Source organism: Heloderma suspectum, chromosome 5 (genome assembly GCF_057233095.1).
Source record: "Heloderma suspectum isolate Gila_16-S chromosome 5, 16-S_ref, whole genome shotgun sequence".
Classification (NCBI taxonomy): Eukaryota; Metazoa; Chordata; class Lepidosauria; order Squamata; family Helodermatidae; genus Heloderma; species Heloderma suspectum.
The window spans coordinates 9,259,031-9,280,132 of NC_139462.1; the positions used below are offsets into that span (position 1 = coordinate 9,259,031).

The 21,102-nt window shown below is 46.1% G+C and overlaps 1 protein-coding gene across 2 annotated transcripts; it reads left to right on the forward strand.

Moving 5' to 3' along the window:
* The first annotated feature begins 4,604 nt into the window (after positions 1 to 4,604).
* Positions 4,605 to 15,716, forward strand: LOC146343579 (uncharacterized). 2 transcript variants are annotated; one of them, XR_014792555.1, is made up of 4 exons: positions 4,605 to 4,955; positions 9,544 to 9,647; positions 12,586 to 12,672; positions 14,781 to 15,716. XR_014792555.1 is itself a non-coding variant. In XM_084860190.1 (4 exons), exons 1-3 carry the CDS (start codon positions 7,921 to 7,923, stop codon positions 12,605 to 12,607), a joined length of 756 nt encoding a protein of 251 aa, XP_084716316.1. In that variant the 5' UTR covers positions 7,483 to 7,920; the 3' UTR covers positions 12,608 to 12,672; positions 14,781 to 15,714. The 2 variants fall into 2 exon arrangements, 1 of the variants encoding a protein (XP_084716316.1); XM_084860190.1 differs by lacking the exon at positions 4,605 to 4,955 and adding an exon at positions 7,483 to 8,550 and having other exon boundaries at positions 14,781 to 15,714.
* Positions 15,717 to 21,102: the final 5,386 nt, after the last annotated feature.

Below are 21,102 nucleotides of genomic sequence, written 5' to 3' on the forward strand. Positions count from 1 at the left end.
AGCTTCTGATGGCAATCTTGTAATTTACCTCAGACAGCAAAATGTCTTCAGCCAGCCCTGGAATAGCTGCACCATATCTTTTGATTGGTAACCCGAGGAGCCATCTGCCTGAAAGCACCTGAAGACACCGAATAAAGAAATTACAAGTTACAAATTCAGCATGCACATAGACTTCCAGTACTGCAAAAAGTTTACCAGTCATTGTCTTTTGTCTGGCCTCCAACCGCTAGTGATCTTGGCTTTTGGGGATGCCTTTAATACCAATTGCTCCAGGCTGTTCTTAGATAATTGGTTTTTACTGCCCAGAACAGTCCCTGGACTAGAGCTGTGCCGAACATTTCTCCCGCATATTTTTTTACCTTTCTCATTTGATGTAAAATAAATTGCTTGCAAAAAGAAATTCAAAGGAGGAGAAATTTAGGAGAAATTTGGTTCAGGACTCTTGTGTTTAGCTTTCTTATGAGGTGGCTGAGATATGCATGCAAAATTCCTGTCTGTCATTGTACAGTCATTTCTCTGGCAGCCTGTGTCCTCCTTGGCTTCCTGCACTTCTTGCTGAGAGGAAGATAGTATGAGGTAATTCCTTATAGGGCTTTTTCAGATCGGGAAGTGCAGGCAACCTGGTAGACTGCAGAGCCTTTTTTTGCCTTTTCACAAGACCAACAACAGTGGAGCAAATCATCTTTTATTTTGCCTCACACCCAACCCACATCAGAGCAGTTCCTCTTCATATTTGCTTTTTTGTGTGTGGTACCACGGTACTATCATTTTTACATCATTTTCAGATGCTACTGTTTCTTTCTTTAATCTTGTCCACAGATAGGAGCAAGCTCTTATAGGTAGCTCAGATGGTAAAGTTGTAGCTCATTTGACAAAATGATGGGGTGGGGGTAGGGTCTTTTTTATGCAAAAGGATTTGATAAGTGTGGGATAAGGTCCTTTGAAGGTAAGGAATCAATACATGTTCAAAACTAGATAGTGGCTTAATTGGTCCCACTTTGCTTCCCATTAGCTCCTTCAAAAAATGATGGATCTGGATATACTTAGGGCTTCTTTACACGGAGCTTTTATCCTGCTATTGAGATTGCTCACTCACAGAAGTTTGTGGGTCCTTTTCATGATGTCATTAACCTCCAGGGCACATCCAGAGGTATTTCCTGGTTATTCCATCTCAAAAAGATCCGGAAATAATGATCAATCTAAGTCGGATTGTTATGCTGTTAAAACAGCCACTAGATGGCACTGTTTCATTGATCTCTATGGAACCTTGGAAATTAAAAATTTCCCCTCTCTGCAATCATGTGGTCGCTGTCTGGGAGCCTGTGGTGAATGCAGAAAGGCTCCACAACAGGAAGACTGTGGGTTTTTTCTTTAAAGTAAAGGCAGCCTTAGAAAGAGAGTGCCAGATATACTCTGTATTTTGTTGCAGCTGCACATATGATCTTGAAACCAAACTTTATATAAAGAGTGATGCCACATCCAACACCAACATTGATTAAAAACCTACATCTGCATCTTTATTGAGAACTGGATTAAAAAGCACAGGATTCTTCAGGAGTATGCAGTAACGTTACACCATTGTCCTCTTGTTCTATGGGACGTGATATCTTGGCACTCTGGGATGCCTTTAATACCAATTGTTCCAGGCTGTTTTTAGATAATCAGTTTTTACTCCTCAGGTAGGTTCTTTCGAGGCTGGAATTTGCTCTCTATTATTTCCCCCTAATCCAGTGTCAGGCATCGGGAACTTCCATCCTCTGGGCCAGATGTGGACCTCCAGGCCTCTTAGTCTAGACTCTACGTTGTCCATGTTCTAGTCCCCAGCTACAAAGCTGTGGTAGAACCTTGCACCAGTTTGGGAAGGAAAATGCCTAGATGCAAATGTCTTTTTTGTTGTTGTTGCATAAAGAACAAAGGTAAGAGTCATATCTATAACTCCAGCCACTTTTGGCTCTCACCACACTCACTACTGGAATGTGGACCTGGCCAGCTTTCAACCCAGGTAATGTGAACCTTGACAGGAAATAGGTTTCCCATTCCTATCTTATGCGGAATGACATTTTGATTCTTGGGATGTACTGGAATGGGCTATTTTGGTGTGTGTGTGTGTGTGTGTGTGTGTGTATGAAAGAGATAAAAGTAGTGTGTGCCTGATAATGGAATAATAAAAAGCTTTCTAGTGTATAGTTCCCATTTTGAAAATATTATTCCCAAGCACCCCTAACACATTCCCCAACAGTTGTTGTTTTTATATGAATTGCAATTATAAACAAGTAAAATACAATAGAATTCTCCAAGTTCCAATTTGATTAATAAGGGCACAATCTTATGCATGTTTAGGTGCAATCCTCTATGCATGTTTAGGTAGAAAAAGTCCTACAATTCCTAGAATTCTCCAGCCAGCTATGCTGGCTGGTGAATGCTGGGAGCTGTAAGACCTTTTTCTGTCTAAACATGCATAAGATTGCACCTTTAAAAGCTTTTAAGTGCATAGTTCCCATTCTGAAAATATTATTCCCAAGGGTCCCTAATACATTCCCCAAGGATTGTTCTTGTTATTTTATAACAGTTGCCATTATGAACAAGTAAAATAAAATAGAATTCTTTAAGTTCCAATTTTTGCACCTTCCCATATGTAAGAAACAAAGAGCCAGGGCCAAATTTAGCTAAAGAGATGTCGGCTGAAGAGATAAATGTGCAGTGGACCCATTCACAAGTTCATCAGATCTCACACAATCCTCACCATTAATTACTGTAACCACTGCTGCCACCTCAAAAACACAGAATGAAAACTGTTGGAAAGTCTGGTGCGGCTTATAGCAGAGTTGCCTTATATGGAAAAAGCATGGCGACACAGCATTTAGTATTCAAGGGAATAAACACAAGCTAGAGCCAGTTTAGACATTCAAATCAACTTAGGGTGCAATCCCATGCATGTTTAGAGAGAGAAAAAAGTCCTATAGTTCCTGGCATGCCTGAGCTAGCCATGCTGGCTGAGGCATGCTGGGAGTTGTAGGGCTTTTTTTGGTCTAAACAGGCATAGGATTGTGCCCTTACTTTATTAATGCTGTTATACACATTGCCGAAGAAGGCTATCTAACACTGTTTAACTACAAGCACCTCATAAAGCTGGGTGCATGAGCGTAAGTAAGTGAAGACAAGAGATATGGTTACTTGCATCCTTCTGGAAAGAGCATGGTGCTTATTGCAGAGGCAGAAGGAGAAGAAAGAAGAAGAGGAGGGAGCAGGAAAAAGGAACTGAACAGACAACAAGGGGGGATGAACAAGATAAGTGGCTGTTGATGCAATACATTCTCTATTGCCCCCTAGTGTCTGGAAGCACGCGGAGTTGTTCCTATTATCCAACAAGAACTGGGCATATGAATTATCCCATGGTTGTTGTTGTTGTTCAGTTGTTCAGTCGTGTCTTGAATTACTGTGATGTTGAATGGTTTGCCTTGGATTCGTACTGAGATCATTCTATCGTTTTTGAGATTGTACCCCAGTACTGCTTTTTCCACCCTTTTGTTGACTATGAGTGCTACTCCATTTCTTCTAAGGGATTCTTGCCCACAATAGTAGATATGATGGTCACCTGAATTAAATTCGCCCATGCCTGTCCATTTTAGTTCGCTGATTCCCAAGATGTCGATGTTCAATCTTGCCATCTCATGTTTGACCACCTCCACCTTACCTTGATTCATTGATCTGACATTCCAGGTTCCTAAACAATATTGTTCTTTACAGCATCGGATTTTCTTTTCACCACCAGACACATCCACAGTTGAGTGTCCTTTCGGCTTTGGCCCAGCCATTTTACTCTTTCTGGCGCTACTTGGAAATTCCCTCTGCTCTTCCCCAGTAGTACTTTTGGACACCTTCCAACCTGAGGGTCTCATCTTCTGGCGTCATATCTTTTAGCCTTGTGATACGTTCCATGGGGTTTTCTTGGCAAGAATACTGGAGTGGGTTGCCATTTCCTTCTCCAGTGGACCAAATTTTGTCAGAACTCTCTGCCATGACCTGTCCGTCTTGGGTGGCCCTGCACGGCATAGCTTATGGCTTCACTGAGTTACGCAAGCCCCTTCACCACAACAAGGCAGTGATCCATGAAGGGGTATCCCATGGTATGTTACGTTAAAGAAGTAAGAGTGACTAAAATGTGCTGTACCAAATGTCCCATCACCTGCTGCTCTCTGGGTAGTCATTTGGGTAGGGGGGCTATGCTACAGGGTCCTGGACTTCTCCCCTGAGGTCTGTTTCAAATTTGGTGGACTGCAACTCACAGATTCAAATGGACTCTTCTTCCAAACAAACTTCCAAGTTTCATTTAAACAGAGACTGCTATACAGAGCTATCTCAGGCCGTGGCCACTCTCTCCTCAGGCCAGAAGCAGTGGGCACTGCCCTGAACAACTTCCTGGTTCCCAGTGTTCGATAAAAAAAAGGGGAAGCCATAAGTAGCTAGTAACTCGGTCACGTAGGCATGTCACGTGACCAATGAGTCAGCTTAAGCCGAGAGCATGTGCAGAGAGAAAGAGAGCTGATGGAAAAATACTGAGCCATTATGGGTGGCTATAAAAGGGTTGGGCGTGCCATGCTCTGGGTCCAGACTGCTCTGCACCCATTTTGCAAAACGATCAATAAAACTTTGTTGGCTCCACTGTCGCCTGCCTGGCCCCTCATTTGACCAGAAGCAAGAACTTTTTCTAACAATTTGGTGCTGTGACTCAGATCGTGCCTTCTGGGGTGCGTTCTCGTGCGTCGAGCCGAGGGGCTGCGGTGGGGAAGTGGCCACAGGCAGTTAAGTTATACTGCCTTCCCCTCCCTGGCGGCGGGGAGATGCTCGGGGACCAACGCCATTTTAAGGGAGACCGAGAGCCCTCTTTTAAGGTACCGACAGTGGATCCATGAGGCAGCTGGACGCAGCTGCGGGTGGAGTACTAAAACTTCAGGGTAAGTGACAACTTACATTCGGGGAATTCGCGGGACAGTAGTGTGTGTGTGAGCTAAAACCATTGCTGTCATGGGCAGGTCCCACTCTAGGCCTGAAGAAAAGTCTCAGACACCCTTGGGATGTTGTTTGCGCAACTGGAATAAGTTTAAGTTAGATTATGGTGTCAAGATGACAAAAGACGAGCTCATAAAGTTTTGTAATGGGGAGTGGGTGACATTTAGTATTGGCTGGCCAACTAGGGGAAGCGGAAAAAATGTTGTGTCCAAGATATATAATAAAGTAATTGTTGATAACCATGGAGAACAGCAAAAAAAAAAAAAAAGTTGTAAACTCTAAAGAAAGACATTTGTTTGAAGTCTTCAAGACTGTGGCAACATTAAAAGAGCAAAGACTGTGTGAGCTTATCTCTGCCAGTCCCAGGTGGGGTTGTAAGTAAGCCTCACATTCTCCATTAAGGATAAAAGCGGTCCAGGATCCTCATCAAAAGGGGGGTTGAACTGTTTCCAATTGTACAGATCAGATGTCGTAAAAGGGACATATATGAACATAGTCCCTTGGGGATGCTGAGCAGTGGGATCTGGGACCTCTCTTATGGGGAGCGTCAGTTTGGTTGGTGGTTGTGGATCCTTTCGCAAATTATAGGTGGAGCCCCCCTTCTCTCCTCCACTCTTTGGGCTATCTGCCTTTTGTAAGACGGGCCCCACTTTTATTAACACCCCCCTCTTTGTAGTAAGCACATTCATCTCTTTTAAACGCGGCTTTTTCTGAGTTTTTCTGTGACTGCCATTGCAATCAAAGCTGCATTCTGTTTGACCTTTTTTTTCTGCCTTTTCTGCTTCACACTATTGAAATCTAACAGCATGACTGAAAAACATTTTTTTCATCGTAGGGCATGGTGGAGCAGATCTAGCAATCATACTGTTCCTCGGCTGCATAGTTAGGGCCCATCAAGATCAAGGGAAGGGCATTTTTATATATGCAAAAAGTTTTAAGCCACCATTTTTGCATCGGCAACTCCACACTTCATGAATTTTGACAGAGTGTTATGCTTGCCTCTGAGCATATAGAGTGTCCAGACAGTTCAGATTTCGAGAAAGAGCTAGAATACGTGGGGCAGGAACTTTCTCAGGCTTTAGAAGCACAGCTGGGCTTAGAGGTGCCGCAGGAGAAGGGGGGGGATTTTTCTTTCTCACTTCTTAAAATAATTTACTGCCCCTCCCTTTTTCTAAATGGAAACTAACTTTTGTAGTTTCTCTTTGAACTTTTTGAAGGCTGTTTCCTTTGTAGTCTGTGAATCTCTAGCAATTTGCATCTGTATGCTTCATTAGGGTAAACAAAATCAAAGCCTTGGAAATACAGCTTTTTATCTGAGTGTTGAAGTTACAAATTAAACTGTGCACTGATCTGATCACAAACACACAAACTACAACAACGGGAGTTTAAGGCTATGACAAGCCTTACAGTACTGTTTATGGCAAGTCTTTAACAGTCTAAAGTTTTAATCTATGTGCAGAGTGCCTCTTAAAAGTTTAAACAATAATGGATCCAAACAAAAAGCTTTGGGCAATAAAAACGGGATGCTTTTGGTAAAGGCTCTCTGTCTCTTCATTAGTTCAAAAGGGGAAAGTGCAACCTTACACCTCTTTTAGATTCTTCGACAGATAAGAGCAAGGACTGCTCAGCTTTCTAGCTGTGATGCTTTAACTTGAGCAATTCTTTTGCAAATCTTACTGTTTCTATTAGGTCCTTACAAAAGTTAGACATCTTCTAGCGGGGCCAGGCACCCCCCCCCCTTTTAGCTCTGCTTTCAGCAGACTAGCAGAGATAAGCTCACACAGACCCAGACATTGCTGTCTTTGTTTTTTAAATTTTGTCACAGTCTTTAAGACTTTACACAAATCTCTTTCTTTAGCTGTTCTCTATGGTTATCAACAATCACTTTATTATATATCTTGGACACAACATTTTTTCAGCTTCCCCCAGTTGGCCAGCCAACACTAAATGTCACCCACTCCCCATTACAAAACTTTATGAGGTCTTATCATCTTGACACCATAATCTAACTTAAACTTATTTCAATTGCGCAAACAACATCCCGAGGGTGCTGGAGACTTTTCTTCAAGCCTAGAGTGGGATCTGCCCATGACAGCAGTGGTTTCAGCCAACAATTCATACGCTTCGCCCCTCTCTGACCCAGTCCGTCGCTGGGGTAGGGAAATGCAAATCGGGGCTCCTCACTTGCATCGCCCAGAGGCGTCTCACACAAACCTCACACACACACCCCACTGTCCCGCAAATTCCCCGAGTGTAAGTTGCCACTTACTCTGAAGTCTCCGTACTCCACCCGCAGCTGCGTCCAGATCCACTGTCGGTACCTTAAAAGAGGGCTCTCGGTCTCCCTTACAATGGCGTTGGTCTCCAAGCGTCTCCCCGCCGCCAGGGAGGGGAAGGCAGTATAAGTTAACTGCCTGTGGCCACTTCCCCACCGCAGCCCCTCGGCTCGACGCACGAGAATGCGCCCCAGAAGGCACGATCCAAGTCACGGCACCAAATTGTTAGAAAAAGTTCTTGCTTCTGGTCAAATGAGAGGCCAGGCAGGCGACAGTGGAGCCAACAAAGTTTTATTGATCGTTTTGCAAAACGGGTACAGAGCAGTCTGGACCCAGAACATGGCGCACCCAATCTTTTTATACCCCCCCCAACAGCTCAATACTTCTCCATCAGTTCTTGTCTCTGCGCATGCTCTCAGTATAAACTGACCCATTGTTCTTCGTTTTTTTGCCTGCTCTGTTTAAGCTGACTCATCTGTCACGTGTTATGCCTATGTGTCCGAGTCACTAGCTACACTAGCTACTTATTACCTCCCCTTTTTATCTAACACAAGGAGTCCTCCATGTTACGGAGGACTAGGACAGACCGGGGCCCGGCCCCCTCCTGGCCATAACAGAGGCTAAGAAGGACCCCATGGTCAAAATTAAGGTTGGGGGCTGTCCTTACGATGCCCTCATAGACACGGTGGCCGTCCTGTCCATCCTTCCTCTTACTCGACCACCAGGAGGAACAGCAGGGACTACCACCATAATGGGCGTTGAAGGGAGAGCCGTCCGGGTGCCTTTGTCCCAACCACTCCTCACTAAGGTTGGAAACACCCATTTAGAGCATGTGTTTATCTGTACCCCCTCTTGTCTGGTGGCATTATTAGGGAGGGACCTATTGGCTAAACTCCAACTCGAAATTGCTTTTACCTCAGATGAGAAAATGGAGGTGCGGTTCCCCAAACAGCAAAGTAGTAATTATCAGATGGCACTCTTAAACGCCATGCCAGAACCCCATGCAGAGGAGAGGGACCTTCGCCTCCTTAACCAGCAGATAGAAGCCCCCTATCCTGTGGTGCCAAACCCACACACTGTCTTGACAAAAATTCCAGAAAGTCATGAGTGTTTTACCGTCATAGACCTAAAAGATGCTTTCTTTAGTATCCCACTACATCCAGACTCGAGACTGTTATTTGCCTTTCGGTGGGAGGACCCAAAAGACGAGGCGAAGATTCAGTTATTCAGGCGGAATCCAGGAATTATTTCGTATTGTCACACGGTACATTGCTGGCTGCACCACCGTTCCAAATCTCTGTTCAACCATCCGCTCAGTTGGGAGGCTCTGACTGAGACATCAAATGTTAACCTTCATTTGCCTATCTATAAAATGGGAATAACAGCAACCTACTGCCCCGCCCCAAGCATTTTAAGAGGCCAAACTAGTTGTGTGAACTCATAGGTACATTTAAGGTGCAATCCTATGCATGTTTAGACAGAGAAAAGTCCTACAACTCCCAGCATGCCCCAGCCAGCATGGCTGGCTGGGGCATGCTGGGAGTTGTACGACTTTTCTCTGACTAAACATGCATAGGATTGTGCCCTTAAGATACTACAAAATAATGACAACAATGTTGCTGCTAGGTGCTGATGATAACAACAACCAAGAATAACCAGTACTGCGGGGACGCCATACCTCAAGGCAAAGGGAAGCTCGAAATGGCATATGGAGCTATGCAGAGGTCTACTGGATACCAGAAATATCTGGAGTCCATTTTGCTGGGGAATCAGGCCTTGCACAGTGCAAAAGAGAAACACAGGGAACGTAGAAAGGATCCTCCTTGTAACCCTCAGCAAAAGTGTATCGGTGGTGACCAGCCCCTTCCAGCCACAAGCTAAACTTGTCATCACTACTGCAGATCCTCACTCCTGTTTATCAAGAGGAATATCTTCAGCATCAGCAAGAGACTTGGCAGACCAGAGTCTCCTGAATTAATTTAGTGCAGAGTCTCTCTGCACTAAATTAATTCTAGTCACCTGTTTCTAAGTCAACCTAGCTTGAGGGTGGAAAAGCTGCAAAATCTCGGCCATGACGATAGAGGGACTATGCTGCCTGGAAGGGTATACATGCAGACATGGCCCAGAAAGGAGCTAGGCAGCAGGAGCTGGAAGACCAGACGGGTCTCTGGGTGCAATTGTGAGCATTTCAATTTCTTCACGATGCAGGGGACAGTCCTTGCCATTTACTTCTTGTGTGTTCTCTGTTTGTCTGCAGGTGATCAGGAAGAGAGTGAGAAAGAACCAGACAGTAGTCAAGAAGCTCCACCATGCTACATCAATAACTGCCCATGAGGAGGAAAGAGAGCAATCGTTGCTGAAGTGGGTATACCTTGTGTTGTCCGAGTGTGTGTAAAAACATAAAAGCTGTGATACCGTATCATGGGACCAGCTACATCCTGACCCGTGTGTGGAAGGGAGATCAGGCAAATTAGAGTGACCTACTCGTGTTTGCCCTTCCCTTCCAACGACCTTTCCACTGCCACCATATGGAATTTCCTTGGCTGCTTCCACCGAACAGTCTCAAGACCTTGGGGGTATCTACACAGGGCTTTTACTCCGTTTCTACCATGCCCCCAAAGCAATCATGGCAGATGACACACACCCCTCTCTGTACCTAGCGTGGCTTTTCTTGCCCTAAATCCATTCCCCACCCGCCCCCCCAAATTCATTTTGTGACAGGTTTTCCTGTCACAGCAGTTTCAGTGCAGTTTGGGTGTCCGTGTGAAGTCAGCTGGCTTTGGCGCAGGCTGGTGGAAGCGGCACTAATTGGCGGAAGGAAAAGTTGCATAGGGCCGGGGTGTGGGGTGAGCAGAGGGCTACACATGTCTGCCTGGAAGTAACTAATGGCCTTCAATTGCACTTTGCCAAGTACAGGAGCAGAGGGGTCAGGAGAGTTCCTTTGCCTGTTGTTTGCGCACGGGAGTGGGGAGGGGGAGTCTTTGAAACTCTGTTGCGAATGAGTGCTCAATCGCTGCCTGTTTTGAATATTCATTGAGTGCAAGAGTGGGGAGGGGAGCTGGCCCTGTTGCTTTGAAACTGCACTGTTGCTGGTTAAACATGCTTACTCAGAAGTAACTCTCTCAAATGGCAATTCACTGACCATGGGGGGAGTGGTGGAGAGCAAGCCTCAAGCCTGTCGTTGTAAGACTATACTGTTATGGAAATGGGAAGGTCTGCTCTTATGGAGGTGCATATGTACGCAGAGCCTTACTGATTTTAAAAACTGATGGCCCCCAAATGAGCCCTAATCCTGCAGAGAAGGGCTGGACAGGGGGGAGAGCTGTCTGCTAAACATTCCTACTAGGAAGTAACCCATGCTCCCTTGCACTTGACTGAGCACGGGGGGAGGGAGGTGTGGGGAGCAAGCCTCCACTCATCCGCTGCCCCACACCTATGCGGTTGATGATGTTCAGCAATACTTGTGGGATTCCATCCACCAAACCCCGAATGAATGCAGTTTTAGCTGTCGTTTGCCCCATGCAAGAGGATTTTTAAAAAACGTATACAGTGCATTACTAGCTACTGTTTGCCCCGGGAAGAGCTAATATGATTTCATGACAATCTGTATTTAAACAGAATTGCTTCACAAACCATCTCCATGTAGATTTGGCCCTTCTGAGTGTCTTGCAAATCTTCTTTGGTAGCGTGGGTTTGGGCTTCTAGGCATGCGGTGGGTAATCCAACAAGAAAAGAGACTTCCCGGTTAAAAAAACAAAAAAATAGAACTTTACTGAAAGAAGTATTTTTACTAGGAAAAAAGGTTCAACAGCTTAATAGTCACAGGGCACACACACACACACACACACACCAAAAACATACGAGCAAAAGGATAAGAAAATAACCAGGGTAAACACATCCTGCTAATTCCTCACCAGCAGGGTCAGTGCAAGATATCCTGCTGCCACTGTGTGGAAGAGAGGAGCGTGAGCCGCATGGGGGAAGGGGAAGCGTGAGAAGCTGCCACTGCCACATGGGGGGGGAGCATGAGCTGCTGCTGCCACACGGGGGAGGGGAGGACCACAAGCCACTGCCACTGCACGGGGAAGGGAGAAGAGTTGCGTAACCCTCTTCCACCTTCCCACCTGTTTGCAGTCGCCACCCACCTTCCTCTCAATAGCTTGCTTTGAAGGGTCCCTTGTGAGAGGGAGAATTGTGAGAGGTGGACCTGGAGAGTTCCTCTGGCACAGCAGCATGGGCGATCTCCAGGGCCACCTCCCCACCAATGCCTCGCTCTGAGGAAGAACCCCTCAGAGCCAGGGGAGGACCAGCTGCACCAGAGAAGCGGGGGCCTGCCCATGCCTTACTCAGAGTGAGGCACAGGATGGGGGACAGCTGCTCCGGAGATCTGTAATGGCCACTGGCCAGCAGGGCTCTCCCAAGTGGCCACCATACCTATGCCTCAGTGTGAGAGGCATTGGGCTGCAGGGGCGCCAGGACCCACGACCTTCTCATTTCATTTTGTTTTATTATATTTCTATATTTCTCTCAGCAGCCTTTCCAGATCCTCCGCCTGGGATGGAGGATTCACCCCACCTCAGGAGAGGACCATCCCTGCTAACTAGACTGGGGCTGAATCTACACACAGCAGTTTTGCCGTTGTCATACTGCAGTGATAACTATCGGTGCCCATTGGTGTCATGTGCACCAATAGTTATCATTGCAGTATGATAACGGCAAAACTGCTGTGTGTAGATTCAGCCTTTGTCCCTCTTTCCCATGTTTTCCCCAGCAATATCTTACTGTCAGATTTTACATTTTTTAAAGCGTTCAACCTCTCCTCAGCGTTCAGATTTTCCCAAGCAGTTTTCTTTCTTGATTATTTTTCTTCTTTCCTTCCAACCTCCTCTACATTCTAAAAACCTATTTTTTCACCTTCCTATCAGACTCTTTGGAGCCTCACTTCCTTTCACTTCCTGAACTCTTGTGGCTCCCGTGGCTGTTCCTGTTTATTAAAAAAACAAAGATCATGGCCTCTGGCCCCATCACTTCCTGGCATATAGAAGGGGAAGAAATGGAAGCAGTGACAGATTTTACTTTCTTGGGCTCCAAGATCACCGCAGACGGTGACTGTAGCCATGAAATTAAAAGACGCTTGCTCCTTGGGAGGAAAGCTATGGCCAACCTATAGTTGTCCTATAACCCTCATCAACTAGCAGAACACTTCCCATGAGCCTTTGAATTAATCCAGATCCCCTGAGTGGCCCTTTCCATCTTGCTGCAATGCAGCCCCATCCAATGAATTATGTTTCTCTTCTAGGAGGAGGCTTGGATTGGCATAGATGGAGATGGAGAATGGAAGTAGCTCTCTCAACTCTGTGTCCTGCCTGCAGGTTTCATGTCGCAGGTAGGTGTTAGGTCATCAGATGTGTGGAAGTCCACAATCTCTGCTTGTTTCCCTGATTCCTTCCAAAAAGCAAACTGGCCACATGAAAATTACCAAAATCCATACTAGGGCAATATATTTATTAGCGATCAATGCAGAAGTCACAAAATAGTGTGCAAGCTTTTGAGTTCTTGAGAACTCTTCATCAGACAAGATGTTACAAAAAGCAGGTGGTCTGGGAGAGAAAGGCTGACTTGATGTTGAAGTCATGAAGTCTGTACGGTCATAGGAAAGTAGGAAGCAGCCTTACAATGTGTTGGACCCTTGGTCCATCTAGCCCAGTAATGTTGATGCTGACTGGCAGCAGCTCTCCGGGGTTTGAAGCTGGAGTTTTTCCAGCCCTACCTGGAGACCCTAGGGATTGAACCTGGGACTTCCTGCGTGCCAACCAGGTGCTCTACCACTGAGCTACAGCCCTTCTGGTCACAGTCTTGAGGTGACCAGAAACCCTTTACAGTGTCGCAGTCCCAGTGTACAAGATGTACTGTAGCTCCTTCTTTCTTCCATCTCCTGCAACTGGAACCAAGTGCCCAACCCCTTTTTTTTAGTGGCCCATTTCCTGGTACCCCTGCTGTCAGGTGAGATGGAGGTAATGAACAAGGAAAAGGCCTTCTCTGTGGCAGAACAGCCAAACTGGAGCCAATCTACATGAGCGACTTAACGCAGAGGGAGAGCAGTTTGAGGTCTTTGGCGACACAAGACATGGTCGCCAATCCACAGCTAACTGGCAGCTTCCCTCTTGAAAAGCTGCATTTTTGGAAAGTCCTCTTACTCTGTTGTTGTTCTTAAATGCCGCTCCAGAGCAGTTCCATCCCCCCGCATTAAATCCTGAGTGTGCCTCTGTGACCTGCCAGTGAGGTGGTCAAGTGGAGTGGCCACTCCCCCCCCCCTTTCCCCATTTGCTGCTTTCACAATAAGTACCCTCCTTTTCCCATTCATAAAAGCAGTAGTGCTGTTTCATTCACAATAGTGGAGAAGCCAGTTTATATGTAGTGCACAATAAAGAATACACAGAGCAGGAGGGAAAAGGGCAGCCAGCTGCTATGTCACAGTGGCGATAGACCCGCAACTTTGCGGTCACGCGATACACCTTCAACTAAGGAATACCCCGACAGGAAGGAGAAAGGGCTGCCAGTGCAGCAAGGGAGCATGGACGGGGCTGGGAACAAGCTGCCCCAATCGTGGAATCCCTCCAGGGCGCCCCTTCAGAGTAATGCAGCAGTTTACGGTTTCCATTCACGAATAGCAGCCTCTGATTCATTCATGTCTCCCCTTCAGAATAGTCCCCTGTGTGTGTGATCTCCCTGTGAGTTTGCGGGGAGGAGGAGGCGTAGTTCCAGTCGGGAAGTGGAGGGGGCAGCAGCAGGAGCCCCCGCTGCTGACTCCAGAGCGCTAGCGGAGGGAGGCAATTCCAGCCCTTCCCTCTGTGCAGGACCCAGGTGCCTCCTGCCTGCCTGCCCATCGGTCTGTCCCTGGGCTTCAACGTTGCGGGTTTGCAGTCGGTGGATGTGAGGGGGAGAGGTGTAGGGTAAACCATCCCACGTTACTCATCTCTTCCATTAAACTTCCCTGAGTGGTGGAGCACGGAGAGGGGCGGGAGCAAGCCTCTCTCATTGGCTGAGCGGCATCTATGGGGTGGATGACGTTCACTTCTACTAGCGGTGGAATACTGCCCAGCTAGCGTCTGTACCGCCCAGAGAGCTTCGGCTATTGGGCGGTATAGAAATGAAATAGAAATAAATAAATAAATAAATAAATAAATAAATAGCGGGACCCCGCCCATCCAACCGCAAGGTAAGGCGGATTAAAGTGCAGTTTGACCTGTGAAAAGCGGGTTTTAAGGTTGTGTTTACTACTCCGCATTCTTTGCTTCGTGTGCTCCTGATGGACCAAAGCCAATTTCATGAAAACCCAAATTAAACATGAAAGCGCATCACATTTATTGCCATGTAGATCCAGCCCTGGTCTCCATAGAGCTGCCAGAGAGAAGGCTGCCTTAGGGAGACCAGTAAGTAAATACAGGCAGAAGACATGATCAAATGCCTAACTGTCTGTTTTTAAAATTTCAGCTATTTCTTCTACCGGCAGAGGAGAAATCACCCTTTCCTGGTAATCCTCAGTGGAATCTGGAATCTGTAATTTATCCAAGAATAGAGATGGTTTCAAGGAAAGCCATCTTTAAAGACCATGCAACTATTGGCTAATTTGTGCTGATTCTGAACAAACAGTCTTTCTCTCTCCTCCAATTACTGTGTGTTTGTGTTTTACCTTAAACAGTATGCTAATAATCTGCCAACTCTCTCCCCAGACTACTTGGTTAATACATTTGATGACATATTCCAGCTTCTGGGCAAGAATCAAGCTGAATTTGCATGGCACTTTTGTGATGTTTTGAACATTGATTGCAGGCAGGAACTCATTATGTCTTAATGATTATTTTTAAATTCATAATTTTTGTGCAGTCTTTTTTTTTACTTTGACAGCATTTTGTAGAAAGAAGTTCATGCTTCTCAAAGCATGGCAGAGCACACCACTGAAGGGTGCTATTAGCCTGCCATCGTAGATTCTAATAACAAACTGGGTTCTCCAAGGAGCCAAAACTGCACCATCTGTGGACAGGAGGGGGATAAAAGAAAAAAAGCTCTAAGGGAAAAACCAACAGCCACAGATAGTCCCACAAAGATGGAGCATCCTCAGTGACCACAGAGCGCTTAGTCTTATGTGGGGTGGAAAACTAGGGTGGGGGGATGTAATGGAATATCGTGGAAGGGGGCATGGCTGGATGGCTGGAACCATGAACAGGAATGCTCCACACTGCAACATTTTCCTGCCGGCCGCAGCGGTCAATTTCTAAACACTGTACTATGTCTTCTGGTGTTTTAGAAAGCTCTTCCCTGCTGTGGCCTCCTCTGCGTTACTGGTCACATATGTAATGCTATCAATTCAGGTACGTCATGTGATCTAGCAAGTGCCCACATAACGGAATAAACGCTTCTCACTTCTGCTGCCTTCTCCAATTAGCTGCCCTTCACACATGTTGAATTATAACTTCCATCATACTCAGATGTATGAAGGCACATGATGCTCTTGCGGGGATCCCGCACTCCCACTCCCACACTGCCTGCAACTCTTGGTTGGGACACACACTCAGTGGAGGCTGGTGGCCAATCTGAGTGGGCAGAGGCAGAGCCAAGGGGTGGAACAGTCTTTGAAAGCATTTCTACACCAGGCAAAAATCCCACAACTTTACCAGGGCTTCTGCTTTCAGATGCCTTACGGGATTAGATTGGGTCCCGTCCATGTGGCCTTTTCCTTCTTTTTATTTTTCTCCTTGGCAAGGTCTATATGTTTCATTATAAAGCCACTAGATGGCACTGTTGTATTCTTTGCCATAAGCCACCGTGATATCAGCACACATAGAGTTAAAGTGGTAAATTGTGGGAGGAGCAAAAAGGCCGGGCTTTCCTGGTCACAGAAAATAGTGTGATAAAGCTTGCAAAGAGCAGGAGGTGCCCTGGTGGATGACGATGTTGTGTATAAGACCCACGAGCATCCGTGATTGACCAGTCATGAGCGCATGATAAATGCCTCATGCAGAAACAGCCACAGTCTCCAACAGCAAGCAACCCATACCACAGAAAGGAAAAACTGGGGCACACGGACTTTAAGACTGTGCATGCAGAGGAGGGAGTGGGGAAATCACACAGCCATACAAAGCAGTGCTTTGAACCCACATTATCTTGTTCCAGCAACAATTCCCATCCCACAGAGGATTTGGCCTTTAAGTTCATGAGGGGAGGGGGGAGTCACAAAGCCACACAAAATCATGATGCTGCCACTGCTAATGATGATATTCCGTGGCAATCTCCTCAGAGCAACACAGCTAGGGCTGGATCAAGGCCAGGATGGGCCCTGGGGCTTGCCACCTGTAGTGAGCCTTCTACTCTTCCCCCAGGACTGAACTTGCATCCATTTGTGCATACATGCACACAGTCAACAACACACGATAATAATGCAAGAACATTTTTCCCTGCATATTTTAATGAAAATCATCTCCCATGCTTTCCTGGAAGCATGAGACTTAGATCTCTTCCATGGTGCAGATTTCAAATACGAACACAACCTTGCCCTTTATCAGCACACAGACACAGGAAACACAAACACGCCTTGAAGCTTTCTCTCATACGCGCACACACTCAAGAAAGAGATACAGGTGGGCTCACTGCCTCCTTCAGACACAACAGCAAAGAGGACACACACATACACAGCCAGTGCTGGCCCATGACATTTTGCTGCCTGAGGACCGACCAGCAGATACCTTCCATTCTGACTGGATGATCTGGAGGAGTCACTCCCTCTCAGCCTAATCTACCTCACAGGACTGTTGTGAGGGTACAAACGGGGGGATTTTTAGTTTTTGGGCAAAAGGCAAAACATAAATATAATAAAACCAAGTAAATAATCCTGTACTACAGAGACGTAATGGCCTTACCATACGTTCATAGTAAACCTCCCTAGCATGTAAAATAGCCATCTGTGTGCACTCATTTACATGCATGGTCAGTATTATTTTATTTAAAATATTTCTTGCCTGCCTTTCAGGGCAGGAGCCCTCCCATGGTGGTGAACAACAATAAAACACATAATAAAAAACCAATATGGCAATAAAAACACAATAAAAACACAGTAAAAACAGCAGACAACATTCTAAGACACAGGAAACACTGGCATAAAATAAAGCTTACAACAGACAACTGGAACTACAACCCAGTCCGATAAAACATAACCAGAGGAAGGCCAGAATTAAATAGTACGTTTTCAGAAGAGACAAGATGTGTTCAGTTACTTTGAGTGAGTTCAGATCTCCAGGGCCAGATGAACTGCATCCTAGAGTAATAAAGGAGCTGGCAGAAGAACTCTCAGAACCGCTGTCTATTCTCTTTGAGAAATCATGGAGGACGGGTGAAGTGCCAGATGACTGGAGGAGGGCTAATGTTGTCCCTATCTTCAAAAAGCGTAAAAAAGAGGAACCTGGGAACTACAGACCAGTCAGTCTGACATCAATCTCTGGGAAACTTCTGGAGCAGATGATAAAGCAAGCAGTCTGTAAGCACCTTGAAAACAATGCAGTGATGACTCGAAGCCAACATGGCTTTGTCAAGAACAAATCCTGCCAGATGAATCTGATCTCATTTTTGGATCAAGTAACCTCCCTTGCGGACTGTGGGAATGCTGTAGACATCATATACCTTGACTTCAGCAAAGCTTTCAACAAAGTGCCCCATCATATCCTGATGAGCAAACTAGCTCAAAGCGGGCTAGATGAAACAACGATCCAGTGGATCCACAGTTGGCTACAGAATCGGACTCAAAGAGTGCTTATCAATGGGACCTTCTCAAGCTGGGGAGAGGTAACGAGTGGGGTACCGCAGGGCTCAGTCCTGGGCCCAGTGCTCTTCAACATTTTTATGAATGACTTGGAGGAGGAGGTGCAGGGAATGCTGATCAAATTTGCAGATGACACAAAATTGGGCGGGATAGCTAATACCCTGGAAGACAGAAACAAAATTCAAAGTGATCGGGATAGACTGGAGCACTGGGCAGAAAACAACAGAATGACATTTAATAGGGATAAATGCCAAGTTCTGCACCTAGGAAAAAGAAACCCAATGCACAGTTACAAAATGGGGGATACTTGGCTCAACAATACTACAAGCGAGAAGGATCTTGGAATTGTTGTTGATCACAAGCTGAATATGAGCCAACAATGTGATGTGGCTGCAAAAAAGGCAAATGCTATTGGGGCTGTATTAATAGAAGCATAGCTTCCAAATCCCGGGAAGTACTAGTTCCCCTCTACTCAGCACTGATTAGGCCTCATCTGGAGTACTGTGTCCAGTCCTAGGCACCACATTTTAAGAAGGATGCAGACAAACCGGAGAGGGTTCAGAGGAGGGCAACAAAGATGATCAGGGGACTGGAAACAAAGCCCTATGAAGAGAGACTGAAAGAACTGGGCATGTTTAGTCTTGAGAAGAGAAGACTGAGGGGAGATAGGATAGCGCTCTTCAAGTAATTGAAAGGTTGTCCCAGAGAGGAAGGCCAGGATCTCTTCTCCATCATCCCAGAGTGCAGGACACAGAATAATGGGCTCAAGTGACAGGAAGCCAGATTCCGGATGAACATCAGGAAAAACTTCCTGAGTGTTAGAGCAATACAACAATGGAACCAATTCCCTAGGGAGGTGGTGGGCTCTCCCACACTGGAGGCCTTCAAGACGAGGCTGGACAGCCATCTGTCAGGGATGCTCTGACTTGGATTCCTATGTTGGGCGGGGGGTTTGACTCAATGGCCTTGTAGGCCCCTTCCAACCCTACTATTCTATGATTCTATGCCCTACCCAGAAATTCATCTTACACAGAAGCTGAGGAGGGAGCCTGAAGACACCAATACTTAGGGCTCCTTCACACATGGCTGTTACCCTGTGATTGAGATTGCTCCTTCACGGAAGTGTGCAGGTTCTTTACATGACGCCGTGACCCTGCCATGACCCCCTGCACTAAATGCCCTTTTTTCTGTTTTTAAATAGATCGCAGATAATGCACTATCAAATTACCCCGTTGTGTTCCGCTTCAGTTTCCTCCGTGCAAATAGTTAAAACGGCAAGAAGAGGAGCGAGGTCAATGAAAGACCATGGAAGACTCAGATATGGGGAGAAGGGGGCGGGGGAGGAAGCATGTGTAAAGAGAGTCAGTTGTGATCCTGCATTTAAGATGGAAGCAGAAAGCCCCGTTTTTAAATATAGGATTTTAGGATGGTGTAGAAATGCCCTTATTAAACATTCAACATTTTAAAAACACCCTCTTGATTCTCATATGTCCCAGCCACATGCCTCCATCTTCTGCATGAACATCAACTCAAAGAAACTTTATTAACAGCAAAAACAGTAGAGAGCCTTGTGACACCTTGAAGACTAAAAATTTATTCTGGCATGAGGTTTTGTGGACTATAGCCCACTTCCTCAGATGCATGAGATATTATAGGGATTTTCAGGTTTTTATACAGTACATATGGCGGTGGTGGTGCTGGGCTTGCAAACAGTGAGGTCAGAAGGAAATTACATGCAGCACGTTTTTAATGAAGGGAATGAAAATATCCATTTCATTAAAGAATTCACAGTCCCCATCCCTCTGAATGCATTTTCCCCAAAATAAATGGCATAGGTCCCAGGGCATCTTCTGAAGGCACATGAGGCTGCCACCTTGCTAAAGCTAAGCAGGTCTGGGTCTGGTCCATGCTTGGAGGGGAGACCACCTGGGAACCCCATGTAGCCACCTTGATTTCCATGATGGAAGAAAGGTGGGATATAAATGTAATAAATAAAAAAAAATAAAAAAAAATACCCAAACCACTAGCAGATAACGATTCTGAGCACACTGCAGTGATGGGATACACTACTCTCCCTCCTAATAATGAGCACCTCTACACCAGCCTAGAGCCTCGTGTGGCGCAGAGTGGTAGTATTACAACTGAAACTCTCCCCACGACCTGAGTTCGATCCCAGCGGAAGCCAGGTCTCGGGTAGCCGGCTCAGGTCGACTCAGCCCTCCATCCTTCCGAGGTCGGTGAAATGAGTGCCCAGCTTGCTGGGGGGAAGGTAGTCACGACTGGGGAAGGCAATGGCAAACCACCCCGCTACAGTCTGCCATGAAAACGCCAGCGCAAGCGGCGTCCCTCTAGGGGTCAGTAATGACCCGGTGCTTGCACAGGAGAAACCTTTCCTTTCCTACACTAGCCCCAAATCCTGCATTTAAAATGGGGCTTTCGGCCTCCATCTTAAATGCAGGATCACGACGACTCCCTTTTTCATGCGCTTCCTTTCCCCCCTCCCCTTTCCCCCTCCTCCTTGTATCTGAGTCTTCCATGATCTTTCATTGATCTCGCTCCTTTTCTTGCTGCTTTTCCTCTTTTCACGGAGGGAACTCAAGCGGAACATAACAGGGTAATTTGATAGCTCATTATCTGCGATCTATTTAAAAATGGAACAAAGGGCATTTAGTGCAGGAGACACCCTGGAGGGTCACGGTGCATGTAAAGAGCCCGCAAACTTCTGTGAAGGAGCAATCTCAATCGCAGGATAAAAGCTCGGTGTGAAGAAAGCCAATATGGGTATAACAGCCATGGGCTACTTTGCAGTGCTGACATAACACAAAGACAGACACAACAGCATGTTCTTAGAGAGCATTCAAAATCCATCCTTTGCCTGCTGTAACAACAATAACAAGGGTAATAAGAAACCACACAAAAACACTCCTTTGAAGCCACATTTTTTTCTGCAGCGTCTTTTTCCCATTGAGAAAATCAGTGCCCCTTCCCCATCTCCATTCCCTT